We start from the raw sequence: 21,987 nt of genomic DNA on the forward strand, positions 1-21,987 counted from the left end.
CGCCTCAGTCAGTGTTACTGCGGCCTGGTTAGACAGATCGCAGCTTGCCGCTGTGTTCAACTCCTGAATTTATTACACAAATTGCCCAGTTCTGGGTGTAAAATGTCATGTTATTGTACGTACATCTATTGGACACGTTGACACTCCCGTTGTCACAGTGTAGAGTGGCTGATGAATAGAGTGATCACAAACATGAAGCTGACCATGTTGTTGCAGCTTATCATACCTAGTATTATTATAGAGCCCATGCATTGTAGACTGTGTACATTGCGTACATGTTGTAGTACGTCACGCAAGCCCGCCGGAACCGGTCCAGTTGGTCCGGTCATCACCAGACCAACTGGCTGTCCACCAATGCGTGTTTACCGTTGAGGAGGTTATGTGTACCTACATGTACTATCAATCTCAGTCTATTATACACAACTGAGTATGAAAGATTATGCATGGTATGACCGGATCAATCTGAAACTGCTTCCGGTGGGCCTGACATGTATATGTTCCGGCGGTCCTGGCACTGTGTGTATGCCTATGGCCGTTTCCGAGATCCGAAGCACAGGTTGGTTCCAAGCTGCTTGGGTTTGGTGAGCTTGTCTGTACTCGGATAATACTCCAATAGCTTCATATAACGTGTGGCATGTCGAGTGTTGTTGAATCCAGAGTGAGCCACTGCACAACCAAAAAGTAATGTGCGTTACGGTTTACTGGTACATGGTGACAATCCAGGGGGGGGGGGGGGGGGGAGGAGGATGTCCCCTCCCCATGGCACCTCCATGGTCCGGCGGCACAGTCATTTCAAGTGAACCAGGGAGTTGCACTACTAGTATCAAGAGTATAGCCCCCCCCCAGTATACAACCCTGATGTGACCAAGTGGCAAGGGAAAGCAGGTTCGGACTTTTCACTTGCATTTTCAAGTGCAGTCTACCATGGTCTACCAGAAAGTCTCTGGCTTCTCACTTGAGACTTTAGTCACAGTGTGTGTTGTTGTGTACAGCTGTATTACATGTCACAGTAGACGTGGCCCTAGGAGAAAGAACTTGAGGTCGAAGGGGGAATGAGCCACAGCGACAACGGTACGTCTGGAAACCACCCTCTCAGCCAGGCTCTCTGGCTAACGTCCTGTCCGGGAAACAAACCTCGCTTGGCGGACGCAAGAGCTAATTTACTTGGTAGTGATCCCAGCACTATTCCGGTATGGCAGTAGATCTACAGTGTACGACAAGGGACTGACCGTGTGAGTGTAACTTCTCCTCGCACATCTTCGCTGTTGCTATTTTAGTACTGCCACAACAACAGTCGGTCCACAATGCCAATGGTCGCCTGTGAGCATAGTTACGTAGATCTGCAGTGCAGGCTGTGCAGTACTTTCATCAGTATCAGTTCGTATTGTGGCTTATAACCACGCACTGACAAACAGCGGTGTCCAGATGACTAAACCGGAAAGTTGGGAAGATAAAATCAGTCTTCGTAGGGCGACGTCCAAGCGGAGGCTTTGGGAGATAAGGGCAAGAGAAGCTGAAGGTGTTACTCATCCTGGCGGGCAACGTCATGCCGCAACAGGGCACACCAGATGCCAGCCTCGGACGAGACAGAAGAGCGTAGTGGAAGAAAACGGTCGCGGATTTAGTGAAGACGGGGGTGACAAAGTCCCTACTTTAGGCCTTATGTGTGCGCTCTCTCCCTCTCTGTTCTGTGATCTGGTGATCAAAAACAAGTTCGTTCTGTACGACTGAAAGAACTATCGCGTACGGACTCGTAGATCTACACCTTTCTCATTCTTGGTTACGAACCCACGAGGTGTGACGGGACTGACGAATATGGAGGCCGCTGCCCACCGCGGACACAGGATCGATCCCAACCGCTGCTTTTCCGACGATATTCTAAACTTGACCTTTGGATGTGAGGTCGCCTTCAATGCCCAGACTCACCATTCGCAGTCCACCAGGGTTCATTCCTTGCTTGATGTGCCCGGCGGGCAAATTGCATCTTCCTCTCGGCCAAGAGCCTCTGCGAGGCAGAAAGCAGCAGCCATGGACATCATCAACTCTGCCCAGCTCAAAGTTCTGAGCAAGCACAAGTACTCCGTCGGCGGCCAGTCATGGTTGGAGCGGGTGTTTCTCAGCCCGTTTTGCAATATACTCGTGGAGATGTTCCCACGCTGGCTGGCGCCGAACGTGATCACCTTCATCGGTGCTCTCTGCTTTGTGGTACCCGGATGTTACCTGGTGTTTCACACGCCCACTGCCACGCTTAGTGACGACAAGGTACAGTGAAACAAAAATTAATCAGCGAAGTCAATTCAATTATTTAAAAAAAAGTTATCACACCTCGGGTCATGCTCAGTGCTGCTTCTGCAAAACCAGCAAAGCACGATGATGCACGTGGAAACCAGTAATCAGTGGGACCAATGCATTCCTAGACTATAATTATGGACTACCACCATACCTGCATTCCTCAGGGGCGTAGGAAGCAGTTTAATATTGGTGCGGCGAAATTGTGAGAGAGGGGTCCGGGGGGTCCTCCCCCGTGATTTTTTTTTTGAAAATTGGGCCTAAAAGGCCATATTTTAATGCTACAGAATAATAATATGAGAAATAAGAATATGCATGCTGATGATACACCGCATTGTCGATGTAAAACATGGTACCCGTACAAGAGTCGACAAGCCATCAACAAGGTTGAAATGTAAAAAATAAATAAATAAATAAATAAATTCGAAAATTATTGGTCCGGCGACCGCCGGGCCTGCCGGACCGGTTCCTACGCCCATGTTCCTCACGAAGTAACCTTGAACACCAACTCAGCAGGTATAGCATGACAACGGTACATTTACATGTACAGTCAGACCTCGCATAACCGCACACATCCGTTTCCCACAAAAATATCCGGATAGGCGAGGGAACCGGATAATCGAACACACATACTGCATGTATGCATGACATATGCTGTAAATCGGTAACCAACAATTTTCGTCCGGATAGGCGAGGGATCCGGATAAAAGAGGACCGGATAAGCGAGGTCTGACTGTACTGCAATCATAGACATCTTGTCAGCAGGGGAAAGCTACCACAAAAATGCTGTCCCACAGAATAACGCGGACGAAATCCTAAAATTATGCGGGCAAAAACAGGCCATTATGCGGCAGATATGCGGGATTATGCAGTCACTAAGCGCAATTTGTCCGTCGTTGGTACACATTTAGCGTACACTTTCCTGTCCCTCCAGAAACTTGCGGAGACATTTTGGAAATATCGCGGAAAAAGTTGCGAGGTAAAATGCCACAAATTGCGGGGAATATTGCGGATTTTGTCAAATATTGCGGGATTATTGTGGTAAAATTGCGGAAATTGCGGCCGATTTTGGTACTTGTACTGTAGTGGTGTATCTACGATGTATGAGTCGTACAGCATAAATCATGCATGACGAAACAGAACGTGTGCTGCGCTGACTGTGTTCAACTGCCTGACAGGAGCTTGCAAGACAGCTTTCCTCCATCCTCGGGCAACACTCGACGCGAGCCTTATTTTGTGACTTGTCAGCTGCTAATTTGCCCAGAAACTTCTCCATTCTGGTGTCCATCTCACAAGTAAACTACTGACGAGCTTGAAGAACTAAACAACATCGAAGAAAGACCCGAATATCGCGGTTGCTTTTCGAAATATCGCGGTGCTTTTCAAGTATCAAGGACAGTTTTCTACAACAACGCGGATGATTTTTTCAAATATCGCGGATATCACGGACTTTTGTTCAAATCGCGGAAAACAATGCGGCCGCGGAATCGCAAGTTCCTGGAGGGACAGACTTTCATGGAAGTACTCAACTTTGCCGTACAAACCCCTGGTCCGGTACGACATTGTAGTGCCTTTTCACAGTCATGTACTGTTTTCTTGTACATTCCATGAATAACACGGGTTTTATTCAAAATTTCTAGAAAACGCGGATGAAAACCAATAACGCGGAAAATTGCGCGTCTGCAGAATCTCAGCATCCGGTGGGGACAGAAAATGACGTGTCCTGCAGGTTGAATCGGATAGGTAATGTTGATGATCTGCGTCTAGAGATTGCGTAAACATTGAGCAGTCCTGAACACGGGCAGCTGGCCAGACACACTCACACAGTCCTGGTGCTTCACTGTACAGGAAGTCATGCAGTTAACTGTAGCATTAATGCAAATGCATAAAATTGTCAGTGGTCTCACAGGTCATGGCATCAAGAGTACCGGTGCATGAGTTTGTACGACAAAGTTGTATACTTCCATGCCAAAGTTGTTCAAATGACAGATAACTCGTGCATAATGACCGCATTATACCGCATAATCCCGCATATTTGCCGCATAATGGCCGTTTTCACCCGCATAATTATGCGCATAATTTCAGGATTTTGTCTGCGTTATTCTGTGAGGACAGCTATACGTCCTATGTTCAGACTCGGGGCGGCAGAGTTTCATGTCACATGAGTTGGCGGGAACAGTACAAAGCAATCACCAGAGACATATACCCAACCTACCCATGTCTGGGCTATACAACTCTGTGGCTGTCAGGCTCTGCGTGCTGACAATGTACCCGTAAAGTCGTGTACAAAAGCCGCTGCTCAGTATAATTATGACTTTTTGGGGAAATTTTGCAGCCTTCTATATGAGACAGAATTCTATACAAGACAGGTATTTCTATGTATGTCAACACTAAAACCAGACTTATGTGCCGACAGTTACAGTGAGTGTATCTTGATAATCAGGCTTCTATTCAAAACAGGCTTCTTTACGAGACCGGCTTTATTACAAGACACTACGGTATATAGGCCTTCACTTGGTGTGAAATTCTGCCACCGCAGACCCTAGGCTGTAGACCGTGGCAGGCAGTATTTGATGTTATGCACTCTTGCCAACATGCCTAGTAAGAGGACAGTACTACTACAGTACTCCAGTTGTGGCAAGTGAAATCCAGACTGATGAACACTTTCTAGAGCCGGGAACCAGTTCTGATGACCTCATGTACGTACACTAGAGCTAGAGAGGGTGGTCAGGACAAACTTCAGTGCTGCACGCACATCGGTTGGGTTTTCACTTCTCCAAATTGTACTTTCTAAGAAGTACAGTCAACTTCGCTAATAACGACTGCGGATATAACGACAATTCGCGAATAGCGACAGAATTTCCGTGCCCAGAGCAAAGTCCCATCTAACTGTAATACATATAATGAGACTTCGGGTACAAGGACACTTTTCTGATGCCCGCCGAGTGTCGTTATTCGCAAAGTTGACTGTACTGTGCATGCTCCTGGTCTTAATTTCTTGTGTTCTGTGTCGGTACACTGTAGATGCCCGGCGCTTTCTGGCTCACTCTCAGTGTGTGCTGCTTAGCGTATCAACTTCTGGACTGCATTGACGGCAAGCAGGCGCGTAGGACTGGCAATAGTTCCCCCCTCGGCGAGTTTCTTGATCATGGAATCGACGCGTTTGCCACCATCATCCTGCCGCTGTCAGCCGCCTCCTGCGCTCTGCTGGGCGAGGTGCCGCTGATGCATGCAATGGCACCGGTTGCTGCCATCTCTCTCTTCTTCATGGCCCACTGGCATAGCTACGTTGCCGGGACAATGCATGTCAACTCTATGTAAGTAGAGTGCGGTGCACATCTAGCTGACCTCCACTGCAACGTCATGCATATGAAGACAGGGTCTTGTCAAAAGTACCCTGCTTTCGGTCCTATCGCAGGCACTTTCTCTTGCTTGCATGTCAGTAGGAAAGAACGAGTGGGTACTGGGCTGCCTGCCCCATACCCAAAGACGGGGTATAATGGTATACACTATACACACATTGTGGGTTCGAGTCTCACCCGTAACCTTTTTTGGTACAGGTGTCCTGCCCGTATGGTGTCCCACATGTGGCTTTTTTTTAAAGAAATTTATATGACGACTCTTATTCACTCGGAATTTTTTTCGCTTTTTGCGCCATTATGTCTATCAAGAGTACATAACCCCTCGCGTGTGCAACTCCAGCCATATAGCTGGAGTTGCTCACTCACTTCAGGCGGTTTTTTCAAAACCAGAAATACTCGTATTTCTTTCTTGTATCCGATTCAGATAGGTTTAGGAAGACTCCACAGAAAATTTGAAGCAAAAAGAATAACTTGGCACAGAGATATAGCCATCCAAAGTCGGAGAATTGAATAACGGCAATTTCAGTATTTCGACGGCACCAGCAGCATATCAGAATTGGCAGGACTTGCTTCAGTGTCTATAGTGGCAAAATACCAGGCTCGCTGGAAGCAGGTCAAAATAACCAGATGAATGCAGAAACAGCATGGTTTGGAAAAACTTCGCATTTTTCATCCGTCCGGCAGCTCAGACGAAGATATCGGGTGCGGTCACCATGGCAACTCCATAGCAACAGCATAGCAACTCCATCGCAACAGCATGAAAACAGTGCAGAGAAGCCTTTGGAAAAGCATATGATGAGACTTTGAGGTAAGATAAAGTAAGGGGCCGTCCGTAAATATCGATGTTTTTTTAGAGACGATATTGGTGCGTCTGGGGGGGAGGGGGTTTGAGCCATGTGCGTCTTTTCGAGCATCAGAAAAATATCGATGTAAATATCTGAAGTTTCGCCGATCCCTGCACGCGGACGTCTAAATGGCTATACAAGAAATGTGAAACCAGCTTCCGTTCGCGGAGCTAAAACTCGCGACACAAGAACAAAATCAAAAATTGGAAGCTGTACGCCCACGGCGAATTTCAAGAGCAAAAGAATGAGCTATTGATTGTGGAAATCGGCCGAACGATGCCTGCAGGAGACCTTTTTCAAGACGTAGAGGCAGTGCGAACAAACACGGACGAACTCCACAAGAGTTTCCAGTCTTCACTGTCTGAACAAGGATTTGAAAAAATTCAAGCCCGAGCGTAGCCGCTTTGGCTACACCAGTACACGATGGCTGTGAGCACTGCAGCGCCAACCCGGTTCGCTCCCCCCAGGCGATGCAGCTATTGCGTGAGTGCGGCGGGATTTTCACGCCTACACCGGACCCTCAACATCCTGGGCACTTCATGAGCATCCAAAAAATTAATATTGATTCCATGATCTAGATGTACATGTGCGTCTTCTGGGGGGAGGGAGGGGGGTCAAGGGAGAGAAGCACCAATATCGTCTCTAAAAAAACATCGATATTTACGGACGGCCCCTAACTACAATAATTCAGTGCCAGAACACATTGTTGCTACATGTACAGTACTGAATTGGTGACGAGTACGGAAGAACAATGAGCCGCAGACTGAATTTTACTGGGCATTTGACGGAAAGAAATGACAAACTATCACATGACATTGTAGAACATCGTCTGCAAATGTTTGGGACTACTGAAACTTCAGCAACTCCAGCATGAGAGATTTCGTGCATAGAGTGTGTGCTGGATTCTTGGTATATAATATCACCGTCAATGCTTTTCTTGGTCGCTGGAAGCCACCTGCTGATCAGCTGACGATTTGTTCCAAGCAGGCCGTTTGGATGTCAGTTCTCTCGGTCCAGTCGCCGAAGTATATACTGTCCTACTCGTCGCCTGCAGGAGAGGACGACTGTACGATGCGACTCCAATAACACCTGGCAATATTTCTTCTTGCGCAGCCATGCGCATGGGCTCCGACGAACAAGGACTACTGCCGGGAGGACGCCTGCCGCGGCTCGCTTTCAATAACACCTCGCATTATTTCTTCTTGCGCAGCAATGCGCAAAGTGTCGGACGAACGAGGACAACTGATTCCGAAAGGAAATACGACGCTGAAGACGATGAGCTACATGGCAAATGCGTGCAATCAAGTGAAATGCCCAAAAAATCCTTGCCGATTTTACTCGAACTGTACGTGAGTTCAAAAAATTGCCGCATCGTGACGTATGTGGGCTCAAACGAAAGCTGAGGGCCAGGGCCTCAGCTACACGCTGCGCCACACGAGAAGGCCCTGCGCAGCTTCCGTGCAGCTACAGATCGATCTATGCATGCGCCTTTCCGTGGTGCCACGCATGTACGCGATTCAGCGTTAGCTCTTTTTGACAGGTCATGTCACGTGACTGAAGTGCCGGGCGCCGATGTATGGGGTCTGCGAGGGCAGGAATTCACATCATGTGCCGAACCCGTACCCATTATTTGCACCCTGTGCACGATAGTTGCAGGGTTGTACGCAACCCTGCTTTGGGTTCAACTCTCTTGTGGTCACTTTGCACTGTTTGCCAGGGTAACCTTTTGAACTACTAGTATGTCACGTGATGTGAAGTTCTGCCGTCGCAGCACTGTATAGACTGTGGAGGCAGTTGCACACTCTTGAGGGCAATGTGCTCTTGCTGTTGTATGGAATGTTTTACTTGAAGAAAATTGTTCATGCCGGTTAAGTGCTTACTAGCATTTCTCCTAACTTCTCTTTTTGCAGGGTGGATGTCGAGGAGGCGCGTACATACTTCACTATGCTTTTCATCTTGAATGGCCTTCACCCAATGGGCAGAGGATTTTTCTTGCAAGAGATAGCTGTAAGGTGACCGTGAAATGAAGTATTGCGGTGTGTGTGTATGTATGCGTGTGTATGCGTGTGTGCCCTCTCCCGGAGGGGGGGGGACTCACGTGACCAGTTTTGGCAGTGAGCAACAAGTATAGTACAGTGTGTGTGTGTGTTTACATGCGTGCGTACACGCGCGCGTATGTGTGTGGGTGGGGGGTGAGTGTGCTTGCTCACTTCCTACTAGGGGTGAAACGGTTCGGGTAAGGAACCGGTTTTGGACCCGCCAGCTGAAAAGAATTGGGTACCCGTTCCGTCAAATTTCGAACCGAAATATCGAAAAATCTTGTTCTCTTACAAATACATTTACACGTCAAGTCTACTCAATATTTTACCTTACGATCACCGCTCTTCCAAGGACCAAAGGGTTCTCCTGGTCATTATCTTCTTCGCACATGGACTCTCCCATGTCTCGTTCTTGCTCGTAAACATGCTTTCAAAAAAATTATTGTCACGAACGCATTTTGTCGGTCTGGAGAAAAGAGTGCTTGGAACCGATACCCGGACCGTGGAAACTATGCTGGCGTTAGGGTACCCGAACATGAAAAACATGGAACCGTTTTCACCCCTACTTCCTAGGTTCCTACACAAGATTGTTGCCGGAGTGAAAGCACTTCTTGAGTGACTGCATATTGTTGTGCATTGACCAATGCATCTGTGCATATTGTTTTATGATACTCTTCTCTGGAGCCTGTAAAGCAGAGATAATTAATTATATTTTGTGTTGCTGGTTGATGATTGTGCGTGTGTGCGTGTGCGGGCGTGCGTGTGCATCTGTGCGTACGTGCGTGTGAAACTCACAAGTGAGCAGGGGTTTCAGTCCTTCTTTCTGCATGTAGAAGTAGACCCATGCACTATCGGCATGCAGTGCCTACCAGGGAGTAGTAAAATACTAAAATACTACTCCCTGGTGCCTACATAAACCAGCTGTAAGTGTAATGAGGAACAAAAGAGCCCCATCTACTAGTAACTAGTAACGTTATTGGTTCTTATATTCTCTACGGCAGTGTAGCGAGCCACACAGTGAACTTGGGACTCAAGCTGTGTGTGTGTGTGTGTGTGTGTGTGTGTGTGTGTGCGTGTCTGTGCGTGTGTGTGTGTGTGTGTCTGCCTCTATGGCATATGAATGCTCCAGGTGGTGCCCTGGTTGCCCATGCCGCTGACAGTACGCGACCTGTTCTTCGCCATACCCGCGGTCTTCATTGCTATTTCCTTTGCGACATGCGTGTTGCGCTGCGAAGGTGTTATTGCGCAGCGCCCAGCATCAGAACGTCTCGAGGTGAGTGGAACCATCTTACTGATAATCACTCACACATCCGTTGAAAAAAATTACAGCCAAGGAGACATTGTGACCATGTGGTTGGTATAGCTGTAAAAGAATCAACTGCACGCCCATTATTTCGGACTTGTAAAGAGCAAAACTAGTTGAGGTGTTCCAGGAATGTTTCCATGCGATGGCCACCATTTTAATTACATCGCAATCATGTAAACTAGGAAGAACAGCAGAATATACCGTAGTAACTACGGAAGGCCAGGTGAAAAAGATGATACAAATTCCGTGCATCATAGTGTGTGCATTCAAATCATATCTTTGTTGCAAGACCATTAAGTGCCAGCGGGTGTAGACAACATTTTAATGTCCTCCCGTTTGCTTTGTAGAGGATCTGCGAGTCGTCTGTATGCTGCTCTAATTTGTTTACCAGTGTCACGTTTGTTTGTAATCTGCGGTTGAAAAAATCCCTTCTCAGTACGGTTGAAGAGCACCGGAAAAAGGTTGGACAAAAAAAGGAGTACACTGGAGTTTTGTTTCCAGTACATCCGCCGGTATGGCTTCACCCACATGGCTGTCTTGTCTTGCAATGCAATGACGATGTTGTGGCACGTGCTAGTACATGTAGAACATGTACCCTGGATCCATGCCCGGTGTTCAGTGCTGAGACATGCGGCTGCGAAAGTGACCGAGTTCTCAGCACTTCAATCTAACCCAGCAGATTTGTTCAACACCAGGTTTCGGCAACCATGCCATCGCATTCGTCAATAGACTATTTCAGCAACAACAGCCCTATATTAAAGCTATAGAAATACTCTGGTGTTCTGGTGTTGCCAACACCATAATTATAAGGAACAGATGACAATATAATGGATGAGCGCATGAAACAAGTGCAATAGCAGCAATACCATAATGATCTCAAGGACATGTCGGAATGTGAATCATCAGAGAAGTTTGTCAACACAGCAAACGTCTCAACAAACTAACAACGTAGTCATTTCCAAGTCTGCCCGACAATACAGTTTTATGGTGCAGAATTGTAAGCAGATTGTTTTTGTTTTTTTGACGTCACACTCCACTTACTCCTCTTGCTCTGTTAGAACTGTTTAGAACACAGTGGGAGCTAGAAAAGCTAGACTGTGAGAGTATTCAGGTATACCCATTGCAAGCCATGCTAGTAACCGTCATCATCAGAAGCTGAGGCTCGAAGGGCGCCACCGCCTTCGCCCTTCGAGCCCTACTTCTTGGTGCGCTGCTTTCTCGGTAGTGGCTTGGCCAGCTCTTCGACACGCTCCGAGGGGACGGCGAGCATCGCGCCGACGCGGACCTTCCACACGCTTCTGTCCTCCTCGTTGACCGTTGGGTGCTTGACTGGGTTGCTCAGCGTGGCCAGCCGTTCGCTAGCCGTGTACATCTTGACGTCCGAGTTGGCATGCCAGAACGGTGATTTTGATCCCATGTAGTCCTTGACCGGTTGCTTGGGCACGGCTAATGCCTCGACACGCTCCGAGGCTGTGGCCTTCTTGGCCGCGTCGGTCACGTTAGATTGCCACTCGCACCACTCAAACTCGGTGCCATCACGGAGGGCGGACTCGCGTGGTGCCTTTGGCTTGGCCAGCGCCTCTAGCCGGGCGCTTGCTTCAGCCTGCTGTGCACCTCGTGTGACCACTGATTGGGGCTGCAAAGATAGCAACGGAATCGAGACGAAGCCTGTGCTGATATAGCAATATAGGATTGTGAACAGCTATGGAGCAGAGCTACTATGTACATGATGTAGTTCATCTGAATGGCTCCATTACTATCACTTGATCAGTTTAGTATTTAACCCTTTGGTGCCTGACTGAATTTTAGATTTTTCGTAGTTTTGGCTCAATTTTTTGGAAAGCCTATATCTCCGCAACCGTTTAGATTATGTAGCGACAAAAGTATGTATTCTGAATGGCAAGACACAGCAAGATCCGATTTTTGAATTTTCAAGTCAGAAAAATCTACAATAGGATCAGGGTACTGCGCTGGTCCAAGAACATCTTGGTCGCCAACCCAACTCAGCACGCCGAATCCACTACCTCGTCCACGGCCTCCGCCACAGCCTCCGCCACACGCGCCACGCACGCCACAATCAGCTGTTCGATCAGCTGGCTGAGCTTGACCAGCGCCGCGAGCAATTCCTCCGCGCAGCGCGAGCGGAGCACGTCCACGAACTGGCTGCGCTTGCCCTCGCCCTACAGCTTCTTGAAGCTCACCGTCGGAAATTTTGTCCTCATCTGAAGAGCTGCCGTTCTCAAGAATTTCACCGAAAACCAAATCATCGTTGAGTCGGTCTTCCTCAACTGATGACGGCAGGTTTCCGTCAGAGAAAAGAGCGTCAGATTATTCACCATCGTCGTCTTCTGATTCTTCTTCTACAAGGGCATCATCGGCCTCCAGCTCTTCAAACAACTCAAGCGCTCCTGCAGCATCCATGACGGAGGTCAGCTGTAGTAGCCATGAACTGTACTAGTCAAAAACGAAGCGAAACAGCAACGTTTTGTTCATGTTGCCGGACGCGTGCGTAGGCTGCCACGCTCGATTGACTTCCGCTGATCTGCGCGATCGTCGTTGATCACGACTCGACTTTTTCAAATGCAACCCCCCTACTTTCTCTATTGCTATCAACAGGCCAGCTACTGAAGGGTCTCCGCACAAAAAAATCAGGCACCTGCGATGTACGAGACTGGCTCTGTGCTCGATTTTAGTATGCACGGTCAGCATAGGTCGAAATCGACCTACCGGCACCTAAGGGTTAAAAAGAACAGGGCCAAGAGCACCTCTCTTGTGCAGGAGACACAGTTACTAAGTATTCGGCTTATGAACTGAACTGCTCTCTTGCCTTTCAGCATGCTTTTTTATTTTATTTTTTTAAAACTTCCTCCCTGCCATGCGACATTCATGTCCCCCCCCCCCTCTCTCTCTCTCTCTCTCTCTCTCTCTCTCTCTCTCTCTCCTCCCCCCCCCCCCCCCCCCCCCCCCAACCGATCCATATGAATGTGTGGTAGGCAGTGTCATGGATGTAGTCACAAGCCATACAGTGCAGTATGACAGCAGCTTACCGCTCTAGGTGGTGCGTATGCCCTGGGGGGTTGCTTCGGCTGGGCCAATGCCTCGAGACGTGTCGTAGGTTCGGCCCCCTGAGCGGCTCTGCTGACAACGCTCACGGCGCTAAGCCTGCCATTGCACAAAGATATGTTTGAACTTCAGAGTGTAATCTTCTATTGCTTTCCAACATTACCCACACATGCGTACGCACATTTGTTACAGAAAAGCAAGCTCAGATACTCTAGGCTCGATCATCACCACTGGATTGTCTTTCTTGAAATGTTTATTCAGACAAAAGATCAAGGCTCACTGGCCATTGTTACAGACTATGAAGTCACATGACAACAAGACACACACATAAACTCACAGTACCACCACATCTGCACACAGTGGAACCATGAGAACACACTCAACACCTTTCTTGCTTACTTGTCTGGGTACATCTTGTGACGACTCAGGTCTTTGTGTCTGGACAGTTCTGCTACGCGCTGCGTCGCAACTACATAATGCGTGGGGAAGACATGCCACAGTGTGGGTGTGGGTGGCGAGAGAGAGAGAGAGAGAGAGAGACACACACGCACACACACACACACACACACACACACACACACACACACACACACACAGACAGAGACAGGCAGAGACAGGCGAGAGAGAGAGAGAGAGAGAGAGAGAGAGAGAGAGAGAGAGAGAGAGAGAGAGAGAGAGAGAGAGAGAGAGAGAGAGAGAGAGAGAGAGACAGAGGGAGACAGAGGGAGAGAGGTTTCATGACACAGTAGTCAGTACCCTTCTTGCACTATCAAGAAAGCAGAAAGGTTCCATAATATGCAAAACCAGTGCACAGTGCCCTCCCAAGTACATGCACAGCCTGATGATGTAATTCATGCATGCTTATCGCCGTGTCCTGTCTGTAAAGATAGTACATGTGCATTAGACGGCTCTAAATGAATCACGTTGTGTTGTATCGAGCTTACCAGACTGTGTCGGTTCATTACATGGCCACGATTTAGATAAGCCATTATCCCAGTAGACTGATCGCCTGGACAACGACCAATGAACACAAAGCATGCACAAGCATGCTATGGTCAGCTGATCAGTGAACAGCCATCCGGAGAGAGAGAGAGAGAGAGAGAGAGAGAGAGAGAGAGAGAGAGGGAGGGAGAATAGCATTGTACACGATATTGCTTTACATTCCTCGCCTCGCTCCCCCGTTATGTTTAGGTTGCCGGTTTCGGACCACCAGTTGCCTGATGATTGTGAATGAACTTGAAACTCTGAGTGGCGGCACAGCTTCCTCTCTCATTCTACTTTGTCACAAGAGTGGCACACATTACACAATAGTGTGCTCAACAGTAGTACTAGTAGACCCAGTAGCATCATGGAACTAAGGGCTGTAAATCCCCGGCATCGAATGTGTATGCTAGGGGTATATCATCCAACCGCTTCACGGCATCCACCGCTGTTGCTTGAGAGATATTCTCCTGCTGTGGTGTTGCCTAAAGACATGCCATTCTATTTGACCAACGTGGCACAGTCCACCCACGAAGATCATCTTCTTCAAACACAGTTCAAACCTTTGGACACCCCAGGGTAGACTTACTTATCCTCGACGAAATCTCGATGAAATGTCTTTGGCAACGCGAGAGTGGTTACTCTGGAGATCTGCGCATTGTTGTCTGCCAGAAAATAGATGATAATGGAGAAAGCAAGGCATGCACACAAACGTGTTACATGTGGTACGTTATAGTCTTCTGTCTTAGGGTGCGTTCTTATATTCTCTAGCTTCTAGAAGAAGAAGAAGAAAAGAGAAGTCGAAGAAACTGGGATTACTCAAGAACGGGTCTCGAAGAATTCGGAGATATTTTGCACGTGTCAAGCAAAATGAAGCGCCAAAGGGGCCGCGATCTTGAGTGATGAATGTAGTAATGCACGTGTTCGTATGCGAACAGGGAAATGCGTACACTCATGATGAACACATGGCTTTTAGTCATGCGCTGATCCCAAACCGCGGGAATCTCCAAGTTTCAACCACCTCTGAAGCTTGGAGAGCTTGGAAAGCTTTGGAGAGCCTCCTAAAAGTCGGAGAGGATATAAGAACAGCTCTCGAACTTTTCGGAGAGTCTCCAACTTTTCCGAGAGGATTTAAGAACGCACCCTAATTCTGTCCTCTATCGACCGATCGTCAGCCTCCGACTGAGGAAAAAATGCATTGTGTACCTAGGCGCGCATCTCCATCTCTCTCTCTCTCTTTCTTCTCTCTCTCTCTCTCTCTCTCTCTCTCTCTCTCTCTCTCTCTCTCTCTCTCTCTCTCTCTCTCTCTCTCTCTCTCTCTCTCTCTCTCTCTCTCTCTCTCTCTCAGACTCTCAGACTCTCTCTCTCTCTTTTCAACGCAACAAGATTGTCGAAGAACTCAACAAATAAGTGTCGTGACCCACCTCGAACTAGTAACGACGACATGGCGGAAATGTTGTGTACTCTGACGAAATAATAGCTGCTATTGCGATACTTCGCTGCTCACCACCCACTGCGAGCTGCCTGTCCGTCTGAAAACTAGATAATTGTATCACAGCGAGTAGATATTACTAGTACATCTATTCTACTCCTCTTCGTTCACGATTGTACTGTCAGTCGCGCTTCCAACTCCCAGGAACAGCCACAAAACAAAGACTACAAAGTACAAGTAACATTAGTTACAAGAAATTCCTCAGTGTCAGAATCACGAAAAAATCCACTCCACCCCGAAAAGACACACAGCACAGTCTTGTTGCGAGGAGAAGCGTTCCTATGACGATTGTTGAGAGAACTGCCCGTAACTAGGCCAGGAACTCGTAGACCTAGCTACAGTGTTTACAGTCCATTCAGAAAAAGATGGACTTCTAGCTTTTGGCCATAAATGGGTCAAACTTTGAGTTTTTTTAGAATTTTTTCTGCAATCCCCTAAGGAATCCTCTTCCAATTATGTTTCTGAAGTCTATTTGTCTAAAAAGCAAGCCATAACAAGAATAGAATATCGGCCAGGTTTTGCCCCAAAAGCATTGAATTGGGAAAAACCATCAAAATCCAGGCCGTTTGACCCCACCTGCAACAGTGCATTGTGGGGTTCGAACCTCAGTTCAGGTACCCTTTTTGGACTCTTTTTCAAAGTTCAAATTTCGCTGCACTGCACTGTGTACAATGAAATCACGACAAATCGCCAAATACGGGAGCTCGCAAGAGCCAGGGCCCATCTTTTTATGAATGGACTGTAGTAGTACTACAGTCCATTCAGAAAAAATGAACTTCTAGCTTTTGGCCATAAATGGGTCAAACGTTGAGTTTTTTTAGAATTTTTTCTGCAATCCCATATGGAATCCTCTTCCAATTATGTTTCTGAAGTTTTTTGTCCAAAAAGCAAGCCATAGCAAGAATAGGATTTCGGCCAGGTTTTGCCCCAAAAGCACTGAATTGGGAAAACCCATCAAAATCCAGGCTGTTTGACCCCGCCTGCAACAGTGCATTCTGCGGTTCGAACCCCAGTTCAGGCACCCTTTTTGGACCCTTTTTCAAATTTCAAAGTTCGCAGCACTGCACTGTGTACGATGAAATCACGAAAAATCGCCAAATACGGGAGCTCGCCAGAGCCAGGACCCATCTTTTTATGAATGGACTGTAGTACCAGTCCTATGCATCGCTCTACTTTTTTTTTTGTAGATGGCCGGGTCAGAAAGCCCGAGAAAGGTGCCCGGTACACTGGCGGTAGGCTTTCCCCAAATCGGCCGGCAGAAAAATTCGCCGATTTTGGAGGGTTCCTTTGAGAATCTCCGAAAAATCTACCAAATGTTGTTGCAAAGCGCGTTTACGAACTTACGAACGAATGATGTGGCTGGAAGCATGACCGCTCGAGCTCTCTACTTCAGTACGTACATGTATAGCACTAGTACGTTGAGGTTGTGTGACTCGTGTCCTTTGACCTCCTCTCAAACAAAAATTAGCCATTAGGAAGATCGTTTCTAGTAAAATCCCCAAATCGGGCGGCCGAAAAAATTCGTCGAAAATGAGACTTATCGAAAAATCACTAAGCTTTTTGCCGATTTTGGAGGGTTTCTTTGCGAATCGCCGAAAGTCTACCAACTCTTCCAGTATCTCACCAATTTTGAAGCCAACACGCCAACAATTCTTTTAGCCGATTTTCCAACATATTCCAATTAATAATAATTTCAAGTACAATTTACTTGTGGGGGGGGGGGTGGATGAACCGAAACTTTTCGAAATTTAGACCCCAAATCAGTGCTCTTGCTAGATTTACGGGGTACCTGGGGCATCGCACACGGTACGGTCAATACTGTAGTGACCGTACCGTGTCCGATGCCCCTGGCCATGGCACGCATTACTGTCTGGTGTTCTCTCGGAGCATGATCTTCGTACAGTATCTGTTTTATGTACATATAAGTCACTGACTGCCATCAGCAGCAGCAGTACAGCTGTATTTCTACTTGCTGAGGCTGTGCTTGCATGGAAGTCTTCATCCCGGGTCGAGTCAGCTTTGGCCTTTCAAGTTTAGTTTTACATGTATTTTGGGTGAAAGTGACATTTTCAACAGTACATCGTGAAGATGTTTGCGTGGAACATCTTCAACATGGTTTGCATGGAGGTCAATTCACTTCCGACTTCACATGTACAATGCACAATGCACGCATTTCCGGCCTGGGATGAGGTTCAACTTGCTTTCCTGGCCCAAGTTGATATTCTTATCGGAGCGGGATTCATATGCCAGACATCTGGTCCTTCCCCATGGAAACGTACATGTGATTCAGAGTTCTGTAAAATCAAAGTTTTGGGCAGTGCCCGGTCCCGGACCCCGGATTAGCGAGATATGAGTGCAGTCGGCATCTAAATCATGGAAGGGTGGAAATTGCAGTCGCTGTGCTGAAACTGGACTGCCAATTGCGGAAAGAGCCGCTGTTTTTAAATAACGGCTCATTCAGTAAGCACTTCACAGTGCTAACTGTATTCCCTTTCTGGTCTGAGTGATGTGCATGGAACAAGGTAGCACCACGTGCAGAGCCTTTGTACTCAGAGAGCTTTAGTGATGATCCGCGTCACGACAGCCATACATCTCACTAATGCATGTAACTTACTGCAGTGCCCATAACCTGGTTTTTCTACTTTGTGTTGTTCATGATGTTTGCAGCTTCATGCCCCGCTCATTCAGCTGGCACTGTGGATCATTCCGACACTGCTAACATGCGTCACTTCACAACTCTTCCGTTCTCACCCGCAACTCATCATCTCCACACTGGGTCTGGTCATGGTCCACTTGGTACATCGTCTTCTGGTAGGTCACATTGCCGTGGTCTGGATGTTCACATCGTTTTAAAACACAGTTCCTTGGTTTCTACCGCCTATGTTTAATGTATCGGAAACCAGGCATTCTCACTCACTCTCTAGCTCTCTGTCTCACTCTCTGTCTGTTTCTGTCTCTGACTCTCTTTCTCTCTCTCTCTCTTCTCTCTCTCTCTCTCTCTCTCTCTCTCTCTCTCTCTCTCACACACACACACACACACACACACACACACACACACACACACACACCTGGTCCTGGTCCTGGTCCGGCAAACACTGCCATTACGGTCACGTGTCCCCTTGTGGGGCCGACAATATGGAACGACGAGCGACGGCAGTCCGCTGAGAGAGGGGTAGATCTACTAGGTCAGGGACTCAGGGACCATGTTCGAGAGAGCCATCTCCGGCAGCTATGGATCTGGCTTATCATCGGAAACAATTCCTCTCACGGCTGCCGCTTGAACTGGTCCATCACTCTCCACAACAGAGCAAACATTCCATGAGCCAACGCTCAGAGTCGTTCCAAGTCGTCGTCTTCGTGCGGTAGTTTGCTCCACTCGCGGGCTTGCAAAGCCTCGTGAAGCACACACACGCACACGCGAGTGCGGACAAGTCTCCATGAGTGTGTCTTGGCTAAGCCAAGTCTCCATGAGTGTGTCTTGGCTAAGCCAAGTCTCCATGAGTGTGTCTTGGCTAAGCCAAGTCTCCATGAGTGTGTCTTGGCTAAGCCAAGTCTCCATGAGTGTGTCTTGGCTAAGCCAAGTGTTTCTATTTTGGAATGTTTTGTACAATGTTGACAGGTTATGAACATGTGCAAGTCCAAAGTGCAGCCATTTCACCCAATCCTGGCTATTCCATACGTTCTGTTCCTCAACAGCGTCATGTTGGTCACACCTGAGCACTCGTTGTTCGTCTTCTTCCTTGTAAGTACCAGCTGCCCAGAATAAATGGCAAGTGATTCTCCCACCCACCCTTAGTTACAGTGTCTCGACTACCGTGAAGTACCATTGATCTAATCTCTGTCGATTTTCTGCCTCTGAAGCGACTGCCTCAAACGTCAAGATAATAAAACTATAATCATTATATATCTGGCCCAGTATCCGAATAATATAATCATTATGGTGTTAAACCAAAAGCATGCACTGATGCGCACAATTTATGCCAGCACGGCTTACCTGTGTATGCAAATCTGATTTTCGCGTTGTTAATTGTACTGCACTTGAGAGCCTGGATCCACTTCCTTCCCCCCCCCCCCCCCCCCCCTTATCGAACAACCGGGTGGGAAACGACACATTGTGTGTTACAATACATCCTCTAGTTGTTTCCTGGCAACTCAAATATCCTGACAAATACCTCTTTCTTTTGCTCCAGGTTGCCCAGCTAGTATACATCCTCATCTGGTCTGCGCTGGTGATACGGCAACTTTTGACATACCTCAATATCAGCTTATGTACCATTTCATCCTGGTAAGAGGCGGAACCAATGCACACGCATCACTGAGGTTCTTCTGCTACTGGATTGCAGCCCACAGGCACACTCAGCTTCTCGGCAAAACACTGGCATGCTGGCAAAACACTGGCATGCCGGCAAAACACTGGCATGCCGGCAACCTTGCAACTGGCACACTGGAGTGTGATATTTTGCCGTTCCATCGAGAGGTGCCGGGGAAGACTTCCATCCTACTGTAGTACATGGGAGAGAGTGTATGCGAATGCTATCTCTTCCATCTATGAACCTACACGCGAGCACCCTGGGCTGTGCCCAGACTTGACATTATCCTTCTACACTTTGCGGCTGAGGATGGCATACTGCGTTACTATTTCACAGACTCACCACCGATTTCGACTACCTGAGAAAAAGCCCACGCCGCCAACGCAGTGGCCAATTGGTGAAATTTGACTGAGAATTCACTTGGGTCTGATTGATTTGCTGTTGTCTCATTTCTTTTTCGATGCCGTCGAGGCTACCCTTTGGCCTCCGGCCTCCAGTTATGCTTTTTGCTCTGACTGCCACGTACTTCTCTTTCTGTCTTCGGATAATCTGTAATCCGACTTGTCTGCTCTTTGTTTTTGATTTCCTGTTCTGTTTTAAGTTTTAACTTTATCCTGAACAAAATGCCATTCTTCTGACTTGAAGTATATTACTTATGAGCTGTGGTCTGATTTTCATTATTTATTTTTACCCCCCCCCTTCCCTAACCCATAACACTATAATGATATTATAAGAATGTTTATTTCAGCAAAAGAAGTTTTCTACGTACTATATCTGGCGCTACAAGAAGTAACGTTATACCGTGATTGTTGTATTGATGGGTGAAGATGAAAGGGGGTATGTTCTACTTGGTTTGTCGGACATTGAGAGAGTGCTATCCCGAAGACCAATCTCAGTGCTTGGCGCCTACAGCGTACTGTTGGCCAGGCCAGGGTGTTGTACAAATAAGGACAAACAAGGGTTGGTACGACTCCCTGCTGCTGGAGGTATATTATGTATCAGATTGCAACGACCAGGAGGCTCTTAGTAGTGGCTGCAAATGACCGATATCCGTCACTTGCGGCTCTGTATCAGAGACCTGTAGCTGGCCTGAAGAGTTGTAAAATTACTCCTTCGTAGCCGGGGGAGTCAGAGCGAGGGCGATTCACGGCTTGGTCAAAAAACTGTCGGCCTGGAACGTAAACGTGGAGCTGCCGACACAGTTCACCTGGTTCACACGCCTGACCTGGCATGCTGCCTTGCGTGAAAGGAACATTTTTCCGAAAGCAAGCTTCTTCTCCAAAATTCGAAATAATTAATTTCTTTCCAAAAATGCCGTCGTCCTTGATCTCGAAGCTGAATGTTGTTAGGATAGAAAATTAGCGAAGATGTAGCCGACCCATTCTGGCAAGCCGTGTGCCCTCTGGATATGCAGTTGTTCGCCATGGTCAACAATCTTCTTCTCCTTCGTTCGTACTTTCACTTTCCTGACCACGAATACAAGGCTTGTACCCATGCTCAGGTTAGTGTTTATTTGTCTGTCTATGCACATACATGTAATACAATGTACTGTTCGTGCTGCAGGCACTGGCCGACCATGGAAATAGAGGAAGCAGCCAGCTTTCTTTGAATTCTCGTGCTTTCAACAAAAATATGTACACACTTTCCTTGGCTCCTCTTTCCCACCGCCACCATGCATGCACAATCGAGCTTGCTTTAATGCCCTGCAGTGCAGAATGCTCCCACCACCGCAACTACCACCGCCGCCACCACTACCAGCAGCACCACCGCCACCGCCACCACCACCGCCACCACCACCGCCGCCACCACCGCCGCCACCACCGCCGCCACCACCACCTCCACCACCACCACTGTGACCACCACACCACCACTGTGACCACCACCACCACCACACCACCACCACACCGCCACCACTACCATCACCGTGACCACCACTAGTCTATAGAAGCATTGTCGTGCACGGCACGTCTGCAAGAGAAAATAATAGTATGCCAGTGCTGTAATGCCCTGCAGTGCAGTATGCTCCCGCCACCACCACCACCACCACTAACGTTATGGAAGCATTGTCACACACTGTACATCGATCCACAAGAGAAAATGATGCCAGTGACTTACTAGCACCTCCATGCTGCATGCGGACCTGGACACAGCACTGTTCCCTCTGCAGGAAAGGGGGGGGGGGGGGTGTATTTCATTGTCCCTGCCTGAAGTAATAATGACTACATGACATGATATCCAGCTAACTTTGCCAGTAACGAACGACCCTTGATCGGGCATGAGAAAAGTGTTGGTATTTGGGA

General features: G+C 47.8%; 2 protein-coding genes across 2 annotated transcripts; one reads left to right on the forward strand and one right to left on the reverse strand.

Moving 5' to 3' along the window:
- The first annotated feature begins 1,115 nt into the window (after nucleotides 1-1,115).
- On the forward strand, nucleotides 1,116-20,534 carry LOC135808531 (cholinephosphotransferase 1-like). The gene is made up of 7 exons (XM_065321729.1): nucleotides 1,116-2,262; nucleotides 5,314-5,606; nucleotides 8,407-8,503; nucleotides 9,665-9,808; nucleotides 18,045-18,188; nucleotides 18,997-19,119; nucleotides 19,568-20,534. The coding sequence occupies exons 1-7, from the start codon at nucleotides 1,816-1,818 to the stop codon at nucleotides 19,664-19,666; spliced, it is 1,347 nt and encodes a 448-aa protein (XP_065177801.1). The 5' UTR covers nucleotides 1,116-1,815; the 3' UTR covers nucleotides 19,667-20,534.
- Nucleotides 10,533-15,561, reverse strand: LOC135808530 (sperm microtubule associated protein 2-like). Its single transcript, XM_065321728.1, has 6 exons — nucleotides 15,310-15,561; nucleotides 14,475-14,550; nucleotides 13,849-13,913; nucleotides 13,304-13,373; nucleotides 12,889-13,003; nucleotides 10,533-11,477 (listed from the first exon to the last, which is right to left on the reverse strand). Exons 1-6 carry the CDS (start codon nucleotides 15,329-15,331, stop codon nucleotides 11,037-11,039), a joined length of 789 nt encoding a protein of 262 aa, XP_065177800.1. The 5' UTR covers nucleotides 15,332-15,561; the 3' UTR covers nucleotides 10,533-11,036.
- Nucleotides 20,535-21,987: the final 1,453 nt, after the last annotated feature.

This window comes from Sycon ciliatum, chromosome 2 (assembly GCF_964019385.1).
Source record: "Sycon ciliatum chromosome 2, ocSycCili1.1, whole genome shotgun sequence".
Lineage (NCBI taxonomy): Eukaryota > Metazoa > Porifera > Calcarea > Leucosolenida > Sycettidae > Sycon > Sycon ciliatum.

Bases quoted from the DNA above. Each gene is read 5' to 3' on its own strand.
- LOC135808531 (XM_065321729.1), top strand. From the start codon at position 1,816: ATGGAGGCCGCTGCCCACCGCGGACACAGGATCGATCCCAACCGCTGC. The intron at 2,263-5,313 runs GTACAGTGAAAC...GGTACACTGTAG, and splicing joins CCACGCTTAGTGACGACAAG to ATGCCCGGCGCTTTCTGGCT. The intron at 9,809-18,044 runs GTGAGTGGAACC...TGATGTTTGCAG, and splicing joins CAGCATCAGAACGTCTCGAG to CTTCATGCCCCGCTCATTCA.
- LOC135808530 (XM_065321728.1), bottom strand. From the start codon at position 15,331: ATGTCGTCGTTACTAGTTCGAG. The intron at 13,914-14,474 runs GTAAGTCTACCC...GTCGTTGTCCAG, and splicing joins CGAGATTTCGTCGAGGATAA to GCGATCAGTCTACTGGGATA. The intron at 13,374-13,848 runs GTAAGCTCGATA...CGCATTATGTAG, and splicing joins TAATGAACCGACACAGTCTG to TTGCGACGCAGCGCGTAGCA.